This window comes from Entelurus aequoreus, linkage group LG19 (genome assembly GCF_033978785.1).
Source record: "Entelurus aequoreus isolate RoL-2023_Sb linkage group LG19, RoL_Eaeq_v1.1, whole genome shotgun sequence".
NCBI lineage: Eukaryota > Metazoa > Chordata > Actinopteri > Syngnathiformes > Syngnathidae > Entelurus > Entelurus aequoreus.
The window spans coordinates 10,298,234-10,313,563 of NC_084749.1; the positions used below are offsets into that span (position 1 = coordinate 10,298,234).

The 15,330-nt window shown below is 40.4% G+C and overlaps 1 protein-coding gene across 1 annotated transcript in view; it reads right to left on the reverse strand.

Annotated features, from left to right (window-relative positions):
• Positions 1 to 15,330, reverse strand: part of LOC133635102 (uncharacterized) — a 46,005-nt gene that overhangs the window by 11,119 nt on the left and 19,556 nt on the right. The window contains exon 4 of the mRNA XM_062027872.1: positions 180 to 309. Coding sequence (XP_061883856.1) covers positions 180 to 309 — 130 coding nt within the window. The remainder of the gene's footprint in view (positions 1 to 179; positions 310 to 15,330) is intronic.

Below are 15,330 nucleotides of genomic sequence, written 5' to 3' on the forward strand. Positions count from 1 at the left end.
CCTGCGTATTTCCTTTCTGTCTCCCCCCGGGGATTACGCCTCCAAGGCCGCCGCCGGAACAACATGACCTGGAAACATGACAATGGCTGTCGGCCCCGCGGCTCTGTGCCACCAGAGTTATATTTTCCACGTCTGCTTGTGTCTGTTCAGCTCCAAGAGTGGATAGTTGGAATACTTGCATGATGGCTTGTATGCTGCAGTCTGGTCCTTCTGTCTGCACCTCAAACCGCAGCACGTCCTTGGTGCGCACCTTGCCGTGGGAGTACAACATGCAGCACTGCACATCCCGCTGCATCTGCACACCTTTACCTGGAAACCACAAGCGGGAAATGGCGGCGTCAGGGAAAGAGAGGTGAGCGACAATGCAAAAGTCATTTTTCCACCAAAAAATTATGAGAATATTTCCTCATACAGTGGACTGTTATTCTACTCAACTGCAGAGAGTACAAGGCAACATTCTATAAAACTATACAGAATATATATTTTACTCTAAATCAAGGGTGTCCAAACTTTTTGACCTGGGGCCCGCATTGGGCTAAAAAAATTTGGCCAGGGGCCGAAAGCATGTAAAGTAGCAATATACATAGCCTATACCCTATGTATCAAAGTCAAGGCCCGCGGGCCAGATCCAGCCCACGAATGAATTATCTGTGGCCCCCGGGATGATATTTGACTAGAGATGTCCGATAATGGCTTTTTTGCCGATATCCGATATTCCGATATTGTCCAACTCTTAATTACGGATTCCGATATCAACCGATACCGATATATACAGTCGTGGAATTAACACATTATTATGCCTAATTTTGTTGTGATGCCCCGCTGGATGCATTAAACAATGTAACAAGGTTTTCCAAAACAAATCAACTCAAGTTATGGAAAAAAATGCCAACATGGCACTGCCATATTTATTATTGAAGTCACAAAGTGCATTCTTTTTTTTAACATGCCTCAAAACAGCAGCTTGGGATTTGGGACATGCTCTCCCTGAGAGAGCATGAGGAGGTTGAGGTTGGGGGGGTGTTAGGGGGTAGCGGGGGGTGTATATTGTAGCGTCCCGGAAGAGTTAGTGCTGCAAGGGGTTCTGGGTATTTGTTCTGTTGTGTTTATGTTGTGTTACGGTGCGGACGTTCTCCCGAAATGTGTTTGTCATTCTTGTTTGGTGTGGGTTCACAGTGTGGCGCATATTTGTAACAGTGTTAAAGTTGTTTATACGGTCACCCTCAGTGTGACCTGTATGGCTGTTGACCAAGTATGCCTTGCATTCCCTTGTGTGTGTGAAAAGCCGTAGATATTATGTGACTGGGTCGGCATGCAAAGGCAGTGCCTTTAAGGTTTATTGGCGCTCTGTACTTCTCCCTACGTCCGTGTACACAGCTGCGTTTTGAAAAGCCATAAATTTTACTTTTTGAAACCAACACCGATAATTTCCGATATTACATTTTAAAGCATTTATCGGCCGATTAATATCGGCAGTCCGATATTATCGGACATCTCTATATTTGACTAGTATTAGAAGCGGCCCGCAGGCCACAGCCGCCTGCTGCTGTTTTGCACGCACCAATATTCCATCAGTGTTGGCATTAGGAATTTTCAAAATGGGGTCCCAGGGACCCCATCAAGTCATAAAAATGGGGTTCCACAGTACATTTTGGGGTTCCCACTTTTATGTAACCGTTTTGAAAACAAATGATAAATGTATGCATTATCCTGTTATATCTCACATTCTATATTGTATTTTGGAAAAAGGTTGTCATAAACGTTACTTAATTCATTAAGAAAAATAATACAAAAGAAAACACATTTTTATGCATATGTAAATGTATTCAGTTCTAAACATTCATTCACTTTCTTCTTTCCTTCATGGATCTAAACTTTTTTTTCTATATTTTTATTGTAATATTTTCAGAATGTGTTAATTCTATTTTTGCCAAAGTAAGACAAAGAAAACAATCTGAAGTTGTCTTTATATTTTAGTTTTAATGCTATGATTTTCATAGTCCGCGTGTGCACAGATTTTCCTCCATGCGGCCCCTGAGCTAAAATGAGTTTGACACCCCTGGCCTATACTTTATATATACTGTATATATATATATATACATATAATATTAATATGATGGATGTATAATTAATATATATGAAACCATGTGTCAATCACAACGATTATTTAACACATCAGGCTAGTTAGAAAAATAAATACTAACCTGATAAACCATTATATAGGGACTCATAAAAAACATACTTTTTTTTCTTGTTGTGGTGAAATCAAGAAAATTAATAGTGAATATGTTTATCAACTAAACTGTCAAAAAAAAATTAAGTTACAATGAAAATATAGCTTCACCACTTTAGTCATCATTTTTGTGTTAAAGAAACTTCTCTATGATTTGGGTGGGTTCCCTCCGGGTACTCCGGCTTCCTCCCACCTCCAAAAACATGCACCTGGGGATAGGTTGATTGGCAACACTAAAATTGGCCCTTTAATTATATTTTTATTTTGGTTATTATTATTATTATTAGAGATGTCCGATAATGGCTTTTTTGCCGATATCCAATAGTCCGATATTGTCCAACTCTTAATTACCAATTCCGATATCAACCGATACCGATATATACAGTCGTGGAATTAACACATTATTATGCCTAATTTTGTTGTGATGCCCCGCTGGATGCATTAAAGAATGTAACAAGGTTTTCCAAAACAAATCAACTCAAGTTATGGAAAAAAATGCCAACATTGCACTGCCATATTTATTATTGAAGTCACAAAGTGCATTCTTTTTTTCAACATGCCTCAAAACAGCAGCTTGGAATTTGGGACATGCTCTCCCTGAGAGAGCATGAGGAGGTTGAGGTGGGCGGGGTTGGGGGTAGCGGGGGGTGTATATTGTAGCGTCCCGGAAGAGTTGGTGCTGCAAGAGGTTCTGGGTATTTGTTCTGTTGTGTTTATGTTGTGTTACGGTGCGGATGTTCTCCTGAAATGTGTTTGTCATTCTTGTTTGGTGTGGGTTCACAGTGTGGCGCATATTTGTAACAGTTGTTTATTCGGCCACCCTCAGTGTGACCTGTATGGCTGTTGACCAAGTATGCTTTGCATTCGCTTGTGTGTGTGTAAAGCCGTAGATATTATGACCCTCAGTGTGACCTGTATGGCTGTTGACCAAGTATGCCTTGCATTCGCTTGTGTGTGTGTAAAGCCGTAGATATTATGTGACTGGACCGGCACGCAAAGGCAGTGCCTTTAAGGTTTAATGGCGGTCTGTACTTCTTCCTACGTCCGTGTACACAGCGGCGTTTTAAAAAGTCATAAATTTGACTTTTTGAAACTGATACCGATAATTTTGAAACCGATACGGATAATTTCCGATATTTCATTTTAAAGCATTTATCGGCCGATAATATTGGCAGTCTGATATTATCGGACATCTCTAATTATTATTATTATTATTATTATTATTATTTAATTATATTATCATTGAAAATGGAAGCTTCTATCTGAGAAGTGGCATGACCCGATTATGAGACTCCTCTAAATATAAGACAACCCCTCTTTTTCAAGACCCATTTTTGGAAAAATACTGTACAATGTACAGTGAAATTAGTCTCTGCATTTACCTCATTCTCTTGAGGAGCATCTGCATATATAGATGGGGAGTTTGGGGGTTCACAGCAAGACCCGCTGCTCGTTGAGAAGAGCAATACATCGCAAAGTGTCCAATAAGAGCAGAAAAAGCTGCTAGATTCGATGCTAGATACTTTATAAAAAAAAAAAAGAGTATCTAAAGGGGTCGGAATATTTGCTAAATGTAGCGACAATGTTGCTACACGAGTCTTCTTATTCTCTGGCATACCAGGCAGGCGTTAAGGTGTTTTAACAAGCGGTGTTACGATGTTGTAACGACAAGTCCAATTATAATGTGTCTATAAGTGAGGTCCAACAGATATTCATCTGTGGTGGGCTGCCACAAACAGATAAGTGTTAAGGGAAACCAGGGATGGGTACCAAATGTGGTACTTTTATACGTAACGGCCCAATTCAGTCAGTACTACTGCGCACAGATTCACGTAAAATCAAACGGTACCATATTTTGATACCTTTGTTGCACATGACCTCACGTTCGGTTGCAGACTTTTGAGTTGGCACCGGCTCAAGCATTTGGCAGGCAAACTCGAAGTGTACTGCCTCTGGATAATGTTGCAATTGTCCATGCCAACGGAGCAAGCATGCCTGATAGAAAGTGTTTAAAACTAAGGCTCCATGTTTTTTTTTTTTATGTATTAGCTAAATGCAAATTTCCATTGGATATACCATAAATATGCTACAGCTTAGCATTAGCAATTTTACATGGTGATTTCAACAACTCCAAATGTTGTAACTAAAATTACAACTAAGATGCACGTTATAATTAAACAGCTTACTTATATTTACGGTATAAACATTTTGTGTGGCTCAACAAAAGACAAGACTGGCACATTAACCTTAATGGCTTGTTAACTTATTAGTAACTTAATTTATTGGTACCTGCTGTTGTGTATTTGGGATATGTATAAGTCCCGAAAATTTGAAATCAAACCGTGGCGTCACTACAAAGATGTTCATAAAACCAGGGTTAGGGTTATCTTGCCTTCCTTCATACTTCCTCCACACCAGCCATTCGGAGTTTGGCCCTGGTGTGACGTCAGTGGAAATCCATTTATGGTAGATTTTGACCCGAATGGCTTGTAGTCCAACGCTGCATTCCAGTGGTCACCAACCTTTTCAAGCCAGCTGATGTCAACATTTTGTTTTTTTCTCATTGTGCTTCTTGTGTTTTTTTTCTATTTTTCGCGCATGTTTTTTTTTTGTAATGTGCCCAGGGCCAATGACAAAGGAGTCAAAGACCACAGATGGCCCGTGAAAACGGCCTGTAAAACATAATCCATGCACATTTCTGTCAAAAGAACCACCATTACATTTTATGCAGACCACAAGGAAGTGTTTTAAATGTAAAAACAAATCATGATCGGACCCCTTTAAATGTTACATAAAAACAGTGTAATAAATAAATAAATACAAATAATAATAAATGGTATAATAGTAAATAGTAATAATAGTAAATAATAAAAGTGTATTAAATGTTGATTAAAAACAAGTACGATTGTGTTATTAGACAAATTAACATTGATTACCATTTAAACACACACAAAAGTACCGAAAAAGAGCAGTGTTTTTCAACCTTTTTTGAGCCAAGGGGCACATTTTTTGCGTTGAAAAAATCCGGAGGCACACCACCAGCAGAAATCATTAAAAAACAAACTCAGTTGACAGCAAAAAGTCGTCGCAATTGTTGGTTATGACTTTAAACCATAACCAAGCATGCATGACTATAGCTCTTGTCTCAAAGTAGGTGTACTGTCACCACCTGTCACATCACACACCCTGACTTATTTGGAGTTTTTTGCTGTTTTCCTGTGTGGAGTTTTTTTGCTGTTTTCCTGTGTGAAGTATTTTAGTTCTTGTCTTGCGCTCCTATTTTGGTGGCTTTTCCTCTTTTTTTTTGTATTTTCCCGTAGCAGTTTCATGTCTTCCTTTGAGCGATATTTCCCACATCTACTTTGTTTTAGCAATCAAGAATATTTCAGTTGTTTTTATCCTTCTTTGTGGGGACACTGCTGATTGTCATGTCATGTTCGGATGTACATTGTGGACGCCGTCTTTGCTCCACAGTAAGTCTATGCTGTCGTCCAGCATTCTGTTTTTGTTTACTTTGTAGCCAGTTCAGTTCTAGTTTCGTTCTGCATAGCCTTCCTTAAAGGCCTACTGAAATGATTTTTTTTTTTATTTAAACGGGGATAGCAGATCCATTCTATGTGTCATACTTGATCATTTCGCGATATTGCCATATTTTTGCTGAAAGGATTTAGTAGAGAACATCCACGATAAAGTTTGCAACTTTTGGTCGCTGATAAAAAAAAACCTTGCCTGTACCGGAAGTAGCGTGACGTCGCAGGTTGAAAGGCTCCTCACATTTCCCCATTGTTTACACCAGCAGCGAGAGCGATTCGGACAGAGAAAACCACGATTACCCCATTAATTTGAGCGAGGATGAAAGATTTGTGGATGAGGAACGTGAGAGTGAAGGACTAGAGTGCAGTGCAGGACGTATCTTTTTTCGCTCTGACCGTAACTTAGGTAAAAGGGCTTATTGGATTCCACACTTTCTCCTTTTTCTATTGTGGATCATGGATTTGTATTTTAAACCACCTCGGATACTATATCCTCTTGAAAATGAGAGTCGAGAACGCGAAATGGACATTCACAGTGACTTTTATCTCCACGACAATACATCGGTGAAGCACTTTAGCTACGGAGCTAACGTGATAGCATCGTGCTTAAATGCAGATAGAAACAAAAGAAATAAACCCCTGACTGGAAGGATAGACTGAAGATCAACAATACTACTATCAGGAGACACCGAACCAAACACTGGACCTGTAACCACACGGTTAATGCTGTGCCGCCTGTCGAAGCCTAGCAATGCTGTTGCTAACAACGCCATTGAAGCTAACTTAGCTACGGCACCTCGTCAGAGCTATGATAAAAACATTAGGGCTCCACCTACGCCAGCCCTCATCTGCTCATCAACACCCGTGCTCACCTGCGTTCCAGCGATCGACGGCGCGATGAAGGACTTCACCCGATCATCGATGCGGTCGGCGGCTAGCGTCGGATAGCGCGTCTGCTATCCAACTCAAAGTCCTCCTGATTGTGTTGCTGCAGCCAGCCGCTAATACACCGATCCCACCTACAACTTTCTTCTTTGCAGTCTTCATTGTTCATTAAACAAATTGCAAAAGATTCACCAACACAGATGTCCAAAATGCTGTGGAATTTTGCGATGAAAACAGAGCTGTTTGTATTGTGATACAATGTGTCCGAATACTTCCGCTTCAACCATCGACGTCACGCGCAAACGTCATCATACATAGACGTTTTCAACCGGAAGTTCCCCGGGAAATTTAAAATTGCACTTTATAAGTTAACCCGGCCGTATTGGCATGTGTTGCAATATTAAGATTTCATCATTGATATATAAACTATCAGACTGCGTGGTCGCTAGTAGTGGCTTTCAGTAAGCCTCTAAGCTTCAATGCCTTTTCTTAAGGGCACTCACCTTTTGTTTATTTTTGGTTTAAGCATTAAATACCTTTTTACCTGCACGCTGCCTCCCGCTGTTTCCGACATCTACAAAGCAATTAGCTACCGGCTGCCACCTACTGATATGGAAAAGTATAACATGGTTACTCTGCCGAGCTCTACACAGCACCGTCACTCAACAACAACACATCTTTTGCAGACTATAATTACTGGCTTGCAAAAAATATTTTTAACCCAAATAGGTGAAATTACATAATCTCCCACGGCACACCAGACTGTATCTCACGTGCGTGGCACAGTGGTAGAAAAACACTGCTGTAGGGTACTAGTATCGATTCCCACCTACCAGGAATCGGTACCGTATCGAATCAAATGTGAATGGTACCTACCCAAATGGGAAACACTGATGTTAGACTTTCAGGGCGTTAAGTTATGAAACCAACAACCATTACAGTGTTTCCCATAAACTGCCAAGATACCTGTGGTGGTGGGGGCGTGGCTATGGGCGTGGTCACATGACATCATCGAGTAATTTGCATAATTCACTACAATGATATTATTTTTTTTAAAAAGGCTCAAAAAATGTATACTTACTAATTAATAATAACTGTTTCGTTTTAAACGTCCATCCTTCGATTTTACAATATAATTACAACACTTTATGTACATATTTATATACAGGTTTGAACAATAAGTTATTCACTGAAATATATTTATTAATTGTGGTTCTTACAAAAAATATATCTTATAAAATATAAAAGCTAAAATGTCTCTTAAAACTCTGCCCCTTTAATTAGTGCATACTAAATAATTTAACTTTAGCCTACTACTACAACCATATTATTTACCAGCAACATAAAGTGAAACAGAGGCAGAGGTGTCCTGCCACAGTCAGTAACAAATAAACAGAAAACAGTAGTGGTCAAATACAAATAAGGCAACAAGAGAAGTATCCTACACTTCTCTTTTGTAAAGTAAATCTGAACAGCCTATATGGGCATCTACATCAACTATATGATTTGCCTGAGAAGCTGGACAGGACAAAAAATAAATAAATAAATAAATACTTTTTTTTTTTTTTAATTTTTTTATTTATTTGTGGCGGACGTAATTCTTTCGTGGCGGGCCGCCACAAATAAATGAATGTGTGGGAAACACACATTCTACTGCTTTCTTTCAGTTGCACTTTCATTAGCTGCAAGTTTAACTAAGCTACTGAAGTAAAAATGTCATATGAAAGTTTAACCCAGCAGCTGTGATTATACTGTAAATGATCAATACTGTAATCCCAGCAAGGTGAAGTATTGCCAGCTACTTTTGAAGGTAGCAAGTGTTATAGTATGTGCATGTGAGGGTGCGAATCACACACTTCCTTGCACAGGTAGACACTGTAGAAGTACAATGGTATCCCACTGTGATCTGCTGCTGCCTTTCAACGTGTGCATGTGTTGCGTGTGTGTGAGGCTTCCATCAAAACAATCCAAGTGTGACTCCCAACAACAGTGAGCCACAAAATAGGGCAGTGCTGCCTCGCTACGCCACGTATTGGGAATTCGGAGCTCAGGCGCGAGTCACACATGCCGCGAGCAACGGAGACGAGGCGACACCATCACACTCTCGCCTGGTGTCGATGGTCGTGGCGTTTTTTTCAGACGCCCGTCTGTCCGTCCGTCCTCCCTCACGTGAGCCCCTCTTGTTTACATCCCTCCCACTGTGCTGCTGCTCGTGCTCCCCTATTTCCAGCTTCGTCATTGCTCTTGTGGCCACACTGTCCACATTGCAGGGTGCATGCAACACACACATAGAGTGAGCACTTACCTTGCACCGATGCCAGGAGGAGAACAGTCAGAGAAATAACAGTCAACATCTGCAGCATGAACATGATGAGGCTGGCAGAGGAGAGGAGGATGATCTACTCGGTCACCTCTCCCTCGATGGCTGCTGCCTCTCTTATACGACTCCCTCCCTCGTTTTATACCTCCCTGCCCATCTCGCACTCCCTTCCACCACCTCTTTTTTTTTTTTTTTGTCTCACCATCTTTCCCTCCCTCCGTCTGTTTGTCCAATTTCATCTTGCCATATTGTCATGCTTGCTCACACTCTACTCCCTCACTCCTCACCCGCCTTCTCATGTGTGTGTGTGTGTGTGTCTTATCAGAAGATTAAAAATCTTTCCACATTCTTTCACTTCTCTGCTCCAAAGTGCATTTTCCTCCTGAGGAATGAGACTTTTTTTTATTTTTATAAAGACAGGTATTTGGCATTTAGGTAGCACAAGCTTTTATTTTAAGTACAGTGCAATCTCGGAAAGTGGTTCCATTTAGAGTTTGACCACTAATGTTCTGGAAAAATATGCCTCAAAAAGTCAAACAAAACTTTGAATTTCGATCAATTGTGTGATGTTTGTGAAGTGAATTATATTTATATAGCGCTTTTCTCTAGTGTCTCAAAGCGCTTTTACATAGTGAAACCCAATATCTAAGTTACATTTAAACCAGTGTGGGTGGCACTGGGAACAGGTGGGTAAAGTGTCTTGCCCAAGGACACAACGGCAGTGACTACGATGGCGGAAGCGGGGATCGAACCAGGAACTCTCAAGTTGCTCTACCAACCGAGCTATACCACCCCTTGTAGTCTAAAGTGGTTTGCTTTTTTTAATGACGCTACCACAGACAATAAAGAGTGATGATAACTAGAGATGTCCGATAATGTCGGACTGCTGATATTATCGTCCGATAAATGCTTTAAAATGTAAAATCGGAAATTATCGGTATCGGTTTCAAGTTTATCGGTATCGGTTTCAAAAAGTAAAATGTATGACTTTTTAAAACGCCGCTGTGTACACGGACGTAGGGAGGAGTACAGAGCGCCAATTAACCTTAAAGGCACTGCCTTTGCGTGCCGGCCCAATCACATAATATCTACAGCTTTTCACACACACAATTGAATGCAAAGCATACTTGGTCAACAGCCATACAGGTCACACTGAGGGCGGCCGTATAAACAACTTTAACACTGTTACAAATATGCGCCACACTGTGAACCCACACCAAACAAGAATGACAAACACATTTCGGGAGAACATCCGCACCGTAACACAATATAAACACAACAGAACATATACCCAGAACCCCTTGCAGCACTAACTCTTCCGGGACGCTACAATATACACCCCCCGCTATCCCCTAACACCCCCCTCAACCTCCTCATGCTCTCTCAGGGAGAGCATGTCCCAAATTCCAAGCTGCTGTTTTGAGGCATGTTACAAAGAATAATGCACTTTGTGACTTCAATAATAAATATGGCAGTGCCATGTTGGCATTTTTTTCCATAACTTGAGTTGATTTATTTTGGAAAACCTTGTTACATTGTTTAATGCATCCAGTGGGGCATCACAACAAAATTAGGCATTATAATGTGTTAATTCCACGACTGTATATATCGGTATCGGTTGATATCGGAATCGGTAATTAAGAGTTGGACAATATCGGAATATCGGCAAAAAAGCTATTATCGGACATCTCTAATGATAACCATTGAACCAGAAATTATGATTTTTTTCTTTCTACGTGTAAAACACTTCCTTGTGGTCTACATAACATGTAATGGTGGTTCTTTGGTCAAAAAGTTGCATAGATTATTTTTTACAGACCATCTTCAAGCCACTTTCTGACCGTCTCTTCAGGATGTCTTATTCACGTGCCTCCACTTATCTTCTCCCCGCCATCTTTGTCGTAGTTTTTAGCGCTTCCTTAGCGAGTCTTTTGACGGATTAAGTTTGAACTTCAGGCTACTTTGTATTAGAAATGGCAACAGCAGAGGATGCATGTGCATGTACAAGCCAGTCTGCCCCACAACAAGAGGATAGCCAAAAATTAAGAGCTCATTGACTACAGAGCGGAGTTGCGCAAAGCACTTTGGGTAAATTTACCGTATTTTTCGGACTATAAAAGGATTTCTGTCAGGTTCAAACACTGATGACATCTATTAAACAGACAGTAAAGCAAGGAATTAAACAGAGACATAATACAATTTAGCTCAATTGAGGAGAAACGTCTGGGCTGTACTCTTGTACAGTCTCCCACCACGCTCTGACGAAAGATGGTACGCCTCCTCTTTTATTTGGACTTTCCCTGATTACATGGCAACAGCTGTTTCTAAAGGAAGGGGGTCGTAAACAGCCGCTGCCTTTGGTCACAAAACAGTTCAAATAAAAGGTGCTGCTTCCTCTTTGCTTTGTAGATCTCGGGTCAAGACAAAATCTTCCTGTGGTTTACAATACATCAAAGAAACCGACACCTTCATGTCGCTTCCCATCCTACACAGTGGAGTTGTACAAGCCTTTTGCTTGGTAGGATCAAAGACATCTTTTGTCTGCTCCCCGGGAACTCATTGAAACACAAAGTTTTGTGATAACTTAGATACAATTATTCTGACAGTCAGTCTTTTAAGTTATTTTAGGTTTGTTGAAATTGTTCACACATTGCACAACTTTTATGTGTCTATCGATACACAGTGATGCCTAGAAGGCAGGGAGTAACTCAACTTTCTTGAATAGTTGCTACCTCAGTTTTTATGGTTTGTGGAGTTAGCACAGGATTAATATGTGGAAATGACAAATTAGGTAGTTGATACCTTGAAGAGTTTTTATTAATTCAGAATGTACTTTTACTATTTTTGCCCAAAGTAAAACAAAGAAAACAATCTGAAGTTGTCATAGTTGTATTTTAAAGTTATTATGCCATGATTTTGCCCGTCCGGCCCATGTCGGAATAGATTTTCCTCCATGTGACCCCTGAGCTGGTGCCTCCTCTGTGGAGGCTGATCAATGGATTTTCATAACTAAACACAACTTCAACCACCCCCCCTCCTCATTCGGCTGTGAACTTATTTTTGTACTCATATAAGTGTTAAATATATTATTTGTGGATTGCATCATTTATTTTGACATGATTTCCCATCAGGGGAAATTGTTTTGAACTCCGAACCGTTCAGGCTCGCTGATTGTGATTCTTATGTGACGTACCACAAGATTCAGTCCTTGGTTTTTGACCGTTTTTAGCATCTTGTAAAATGAATATTTTGTGTGCTCAAGATGCATTTCAAACCCACTGTGGTGCTATTTAAGGATGTCATGATTCAATACAGTAATATATTTTGGCAAGGACAAATGAAAACAAAGTCTGGTGGCGAGTCCAGTGGCATTCCTTGCTTTTGTTCTATGTCTTTTTACAGCTTGACTCATGCACTGGTCTGACCGTGTAATTATCAGATATTTAGCAACTCGGGTGATTCACTTGTTTGGAAACTTTGTTTTTCCTTTTATAAAAACTGTATTTCCATACAACAAAACATCACAAAAACACAGCAGCATCAACAACACTTTTGCAAAAAAAAAAACAGGAGCATGTGTTTATACTAGGAATGTGCCGATCAGGGTTTTATGCTGCAGATACCGATACCAGTCATCCATGAGTGAGATTGGCCGATACCAATACCGATCACATGTATCAACTGTAATGTTTTTAGTAGAGATGTCCAATAATATCGGGCTGCCGATATTATCGGCCGATAAATGCATTAAAATGTAATATCGGAAATTATTGGTATCGGTCCGGAAATTATTGGTATCTGTTTCAAAAAAGTTAAATTTATGACTTTTTAAAACGCCGCTGTACGGAGTGGTACACGGACCTAGGGAGAAGTACAGAGCGCCAATAAACCTTAAAGGCACTGCCTTTGCGTGCCGGTCCAATCACATAATACCTACGGCTTTTCACACACACAAGTGAATGCAAAGCATACTTGGTCAACAGCCATACAGGTCACACTGAGGGCGCCCGTATAAACAACTTTAACACTGTTACAAATATGCGCCACACTGTGAACCCACACCAAACAAGAATGACAAACACATTTCGGGAGAACATCCGCACCGTAACACAACATAAACACAACACAACAAATACCCAGAACCCCTTGCAGCACTAACTCTTCCGGGACGCTACAATATACACCCCCCCACCCATCTCAACCTCCTCATGCTCTCTCAGGGAGAGCATGTCCCAAATTCCAAGCTGCTGTTTTGAGGCATGTTAAAAAAAAAAAAGCACTTTGTGACTTCAATAATAAATATGGCAGTGCCATGTTGGCATTTTTTTCCATAACTTGAGTTGATTTATTTTGGAAAACGTTGTTACATTGTTTAATGCATCCAGCGGGGCATCACAACAAAATTAGGCATAATAATGTGTTAATTCCACGACTGTATATATCGGTATCGGTTGATATCGGAATCGGTAATTAAGAGTTGGACAATATCGGAATATCGGACATCGGCAAAAAAGCCATTATCGGACATCTCTAGTAACTATTATATGATGTATCACATTGTATCTGTTTACATGTTCAAAATAAATTAAACCATAATCATAAGATTTGAAAAGATCAGATTCCAATTGCATTTGGGCTGCCTCCTGATGTGGCCTGAATCTGATGCGAAAAGATCTGGGGCCGTATTTATCAAGCGTCTTAGAGTGCCATTTTACACTTAAGTCCTGAGAATTTGCGAAATGTAGTCCTACTCTCAAACTTAAGAGTAAAAGCTATTTATCAACTTTCCTAAGTCTAAGAATCACTCCTACTCTCCACGATATTTAAGAGACCTTCAGAGGTGTCCTAAGTGGTTAGGAGTTGCCAGCGGGGGATGGCACTGAGGCGAGAGAGACGTGTGCGAACGTTCAGGGAGCGGAAGGATGTCCTGGCTTTGTTTGATGACGAGCAGCTGATCAAACGGTATTGTTTAGACAGAGCGGGTATTATTTTTGTCACAGATTTAATAATTTTCGATTCCATGTTGATTTCTGCATGTGGCTGCAGTGGGCTAGTATATATAGAGCCACCCACACCAGTTTCGAATAAGTTGCCTAATTACTGAATTGGAAAGAAAATGTTATGAGAGTAGCGTATGTGTGTGTGTGGCCCTTTAATAGGTGACAGCATGTGAGGTGAGTGACGTCAGTGAGTGTGTGGGCGAGAGAAGAGAGGGAGCGGTAGCGTGAGTTCGGGCGGGCACTAGTTTGTTTTGTGTTAGATTGGCTGTGTGCAAGCAATCAATAAAGCAAGATTTGCAACTAATCGCCGGACTCATCATTCACCCTAAAGTCGTCCGCTGTGGAGACCCACTGCCGGGTAAAGTGAAGGGTGTTGCCCCGAGCATACATCGGCCCTGGAGAAGTGTCTCCCCTGCGCTCTTCGACTACGGTCTGGGAGCAGGAAGCAGGAAAGGTGCAACAAAAAGGAGACATTTATTTTTGATTCATTGCCAATATTGTTTGTTTTGTATTATTTTGTAATTTATTGTCAAAATATACACTCCCATTGTCCACTTAAATATTTCTAAGATATTTCTTTATTCTTAGACAAGGGATTCCCTTCCGTGATTGGTAATTTCTAAGGACACAGAAATGACGTCACCTAAAATTCAGTTTACGGCACATAGTAATGTCGCAATTCAGCTCTGAGTGTGACACTTAAGATTCAGTCCTACACTCCTCTGAAAGTGTGAGTAAGACGCTTGATAACTAACTTTTAAGTGCAGCTTTCAGCGAAGAATTTCTTTACTCTTAAGTCAACTCTTAGCAGACTTCTTAGGAGTAACTCTAAGAAGCTTGATAAGTACGGCCCCAGATTTGAAGCCCTTTGGAGCGTTTGGACTGGCAAAAAAACCTTTCTTTTTGTCACTTTGGTGTGCAGTATAAACGGGGCCATGGTTTGCACAAAGAGGCGTACTTGGCACGATCTGAAAGTTTGTAAACTGAAAAATTTGCAAATAAAGTAGTTTGTACCTCAAAGTACCACAGTATTGCTCTTCTCAACGTGCAGCTGGTCCTGTTGGTAACCTATTTTTTACAGTACTGGATAACAGACGGAAATGTTAAAGTTTTACTTAAAATCATTGATTGATCCCCTGCTATAGATGATTTAAAACAGGATGATTTATTTGTATATTAATTCCTTTATAGGAAAATGGTTTTATTGTACAAAAGAATGGGAGGTTGACCTTAAATGTTCCATTGTACTCCCTGTAGGGACGCACACTTAATTTTTTTAATAACCAGAACACAACTGTAGATGGTTATTGGCAGCCAAATGTGTGCTTGTCATTCACAATTTAAAGTGGATGTTTGCTC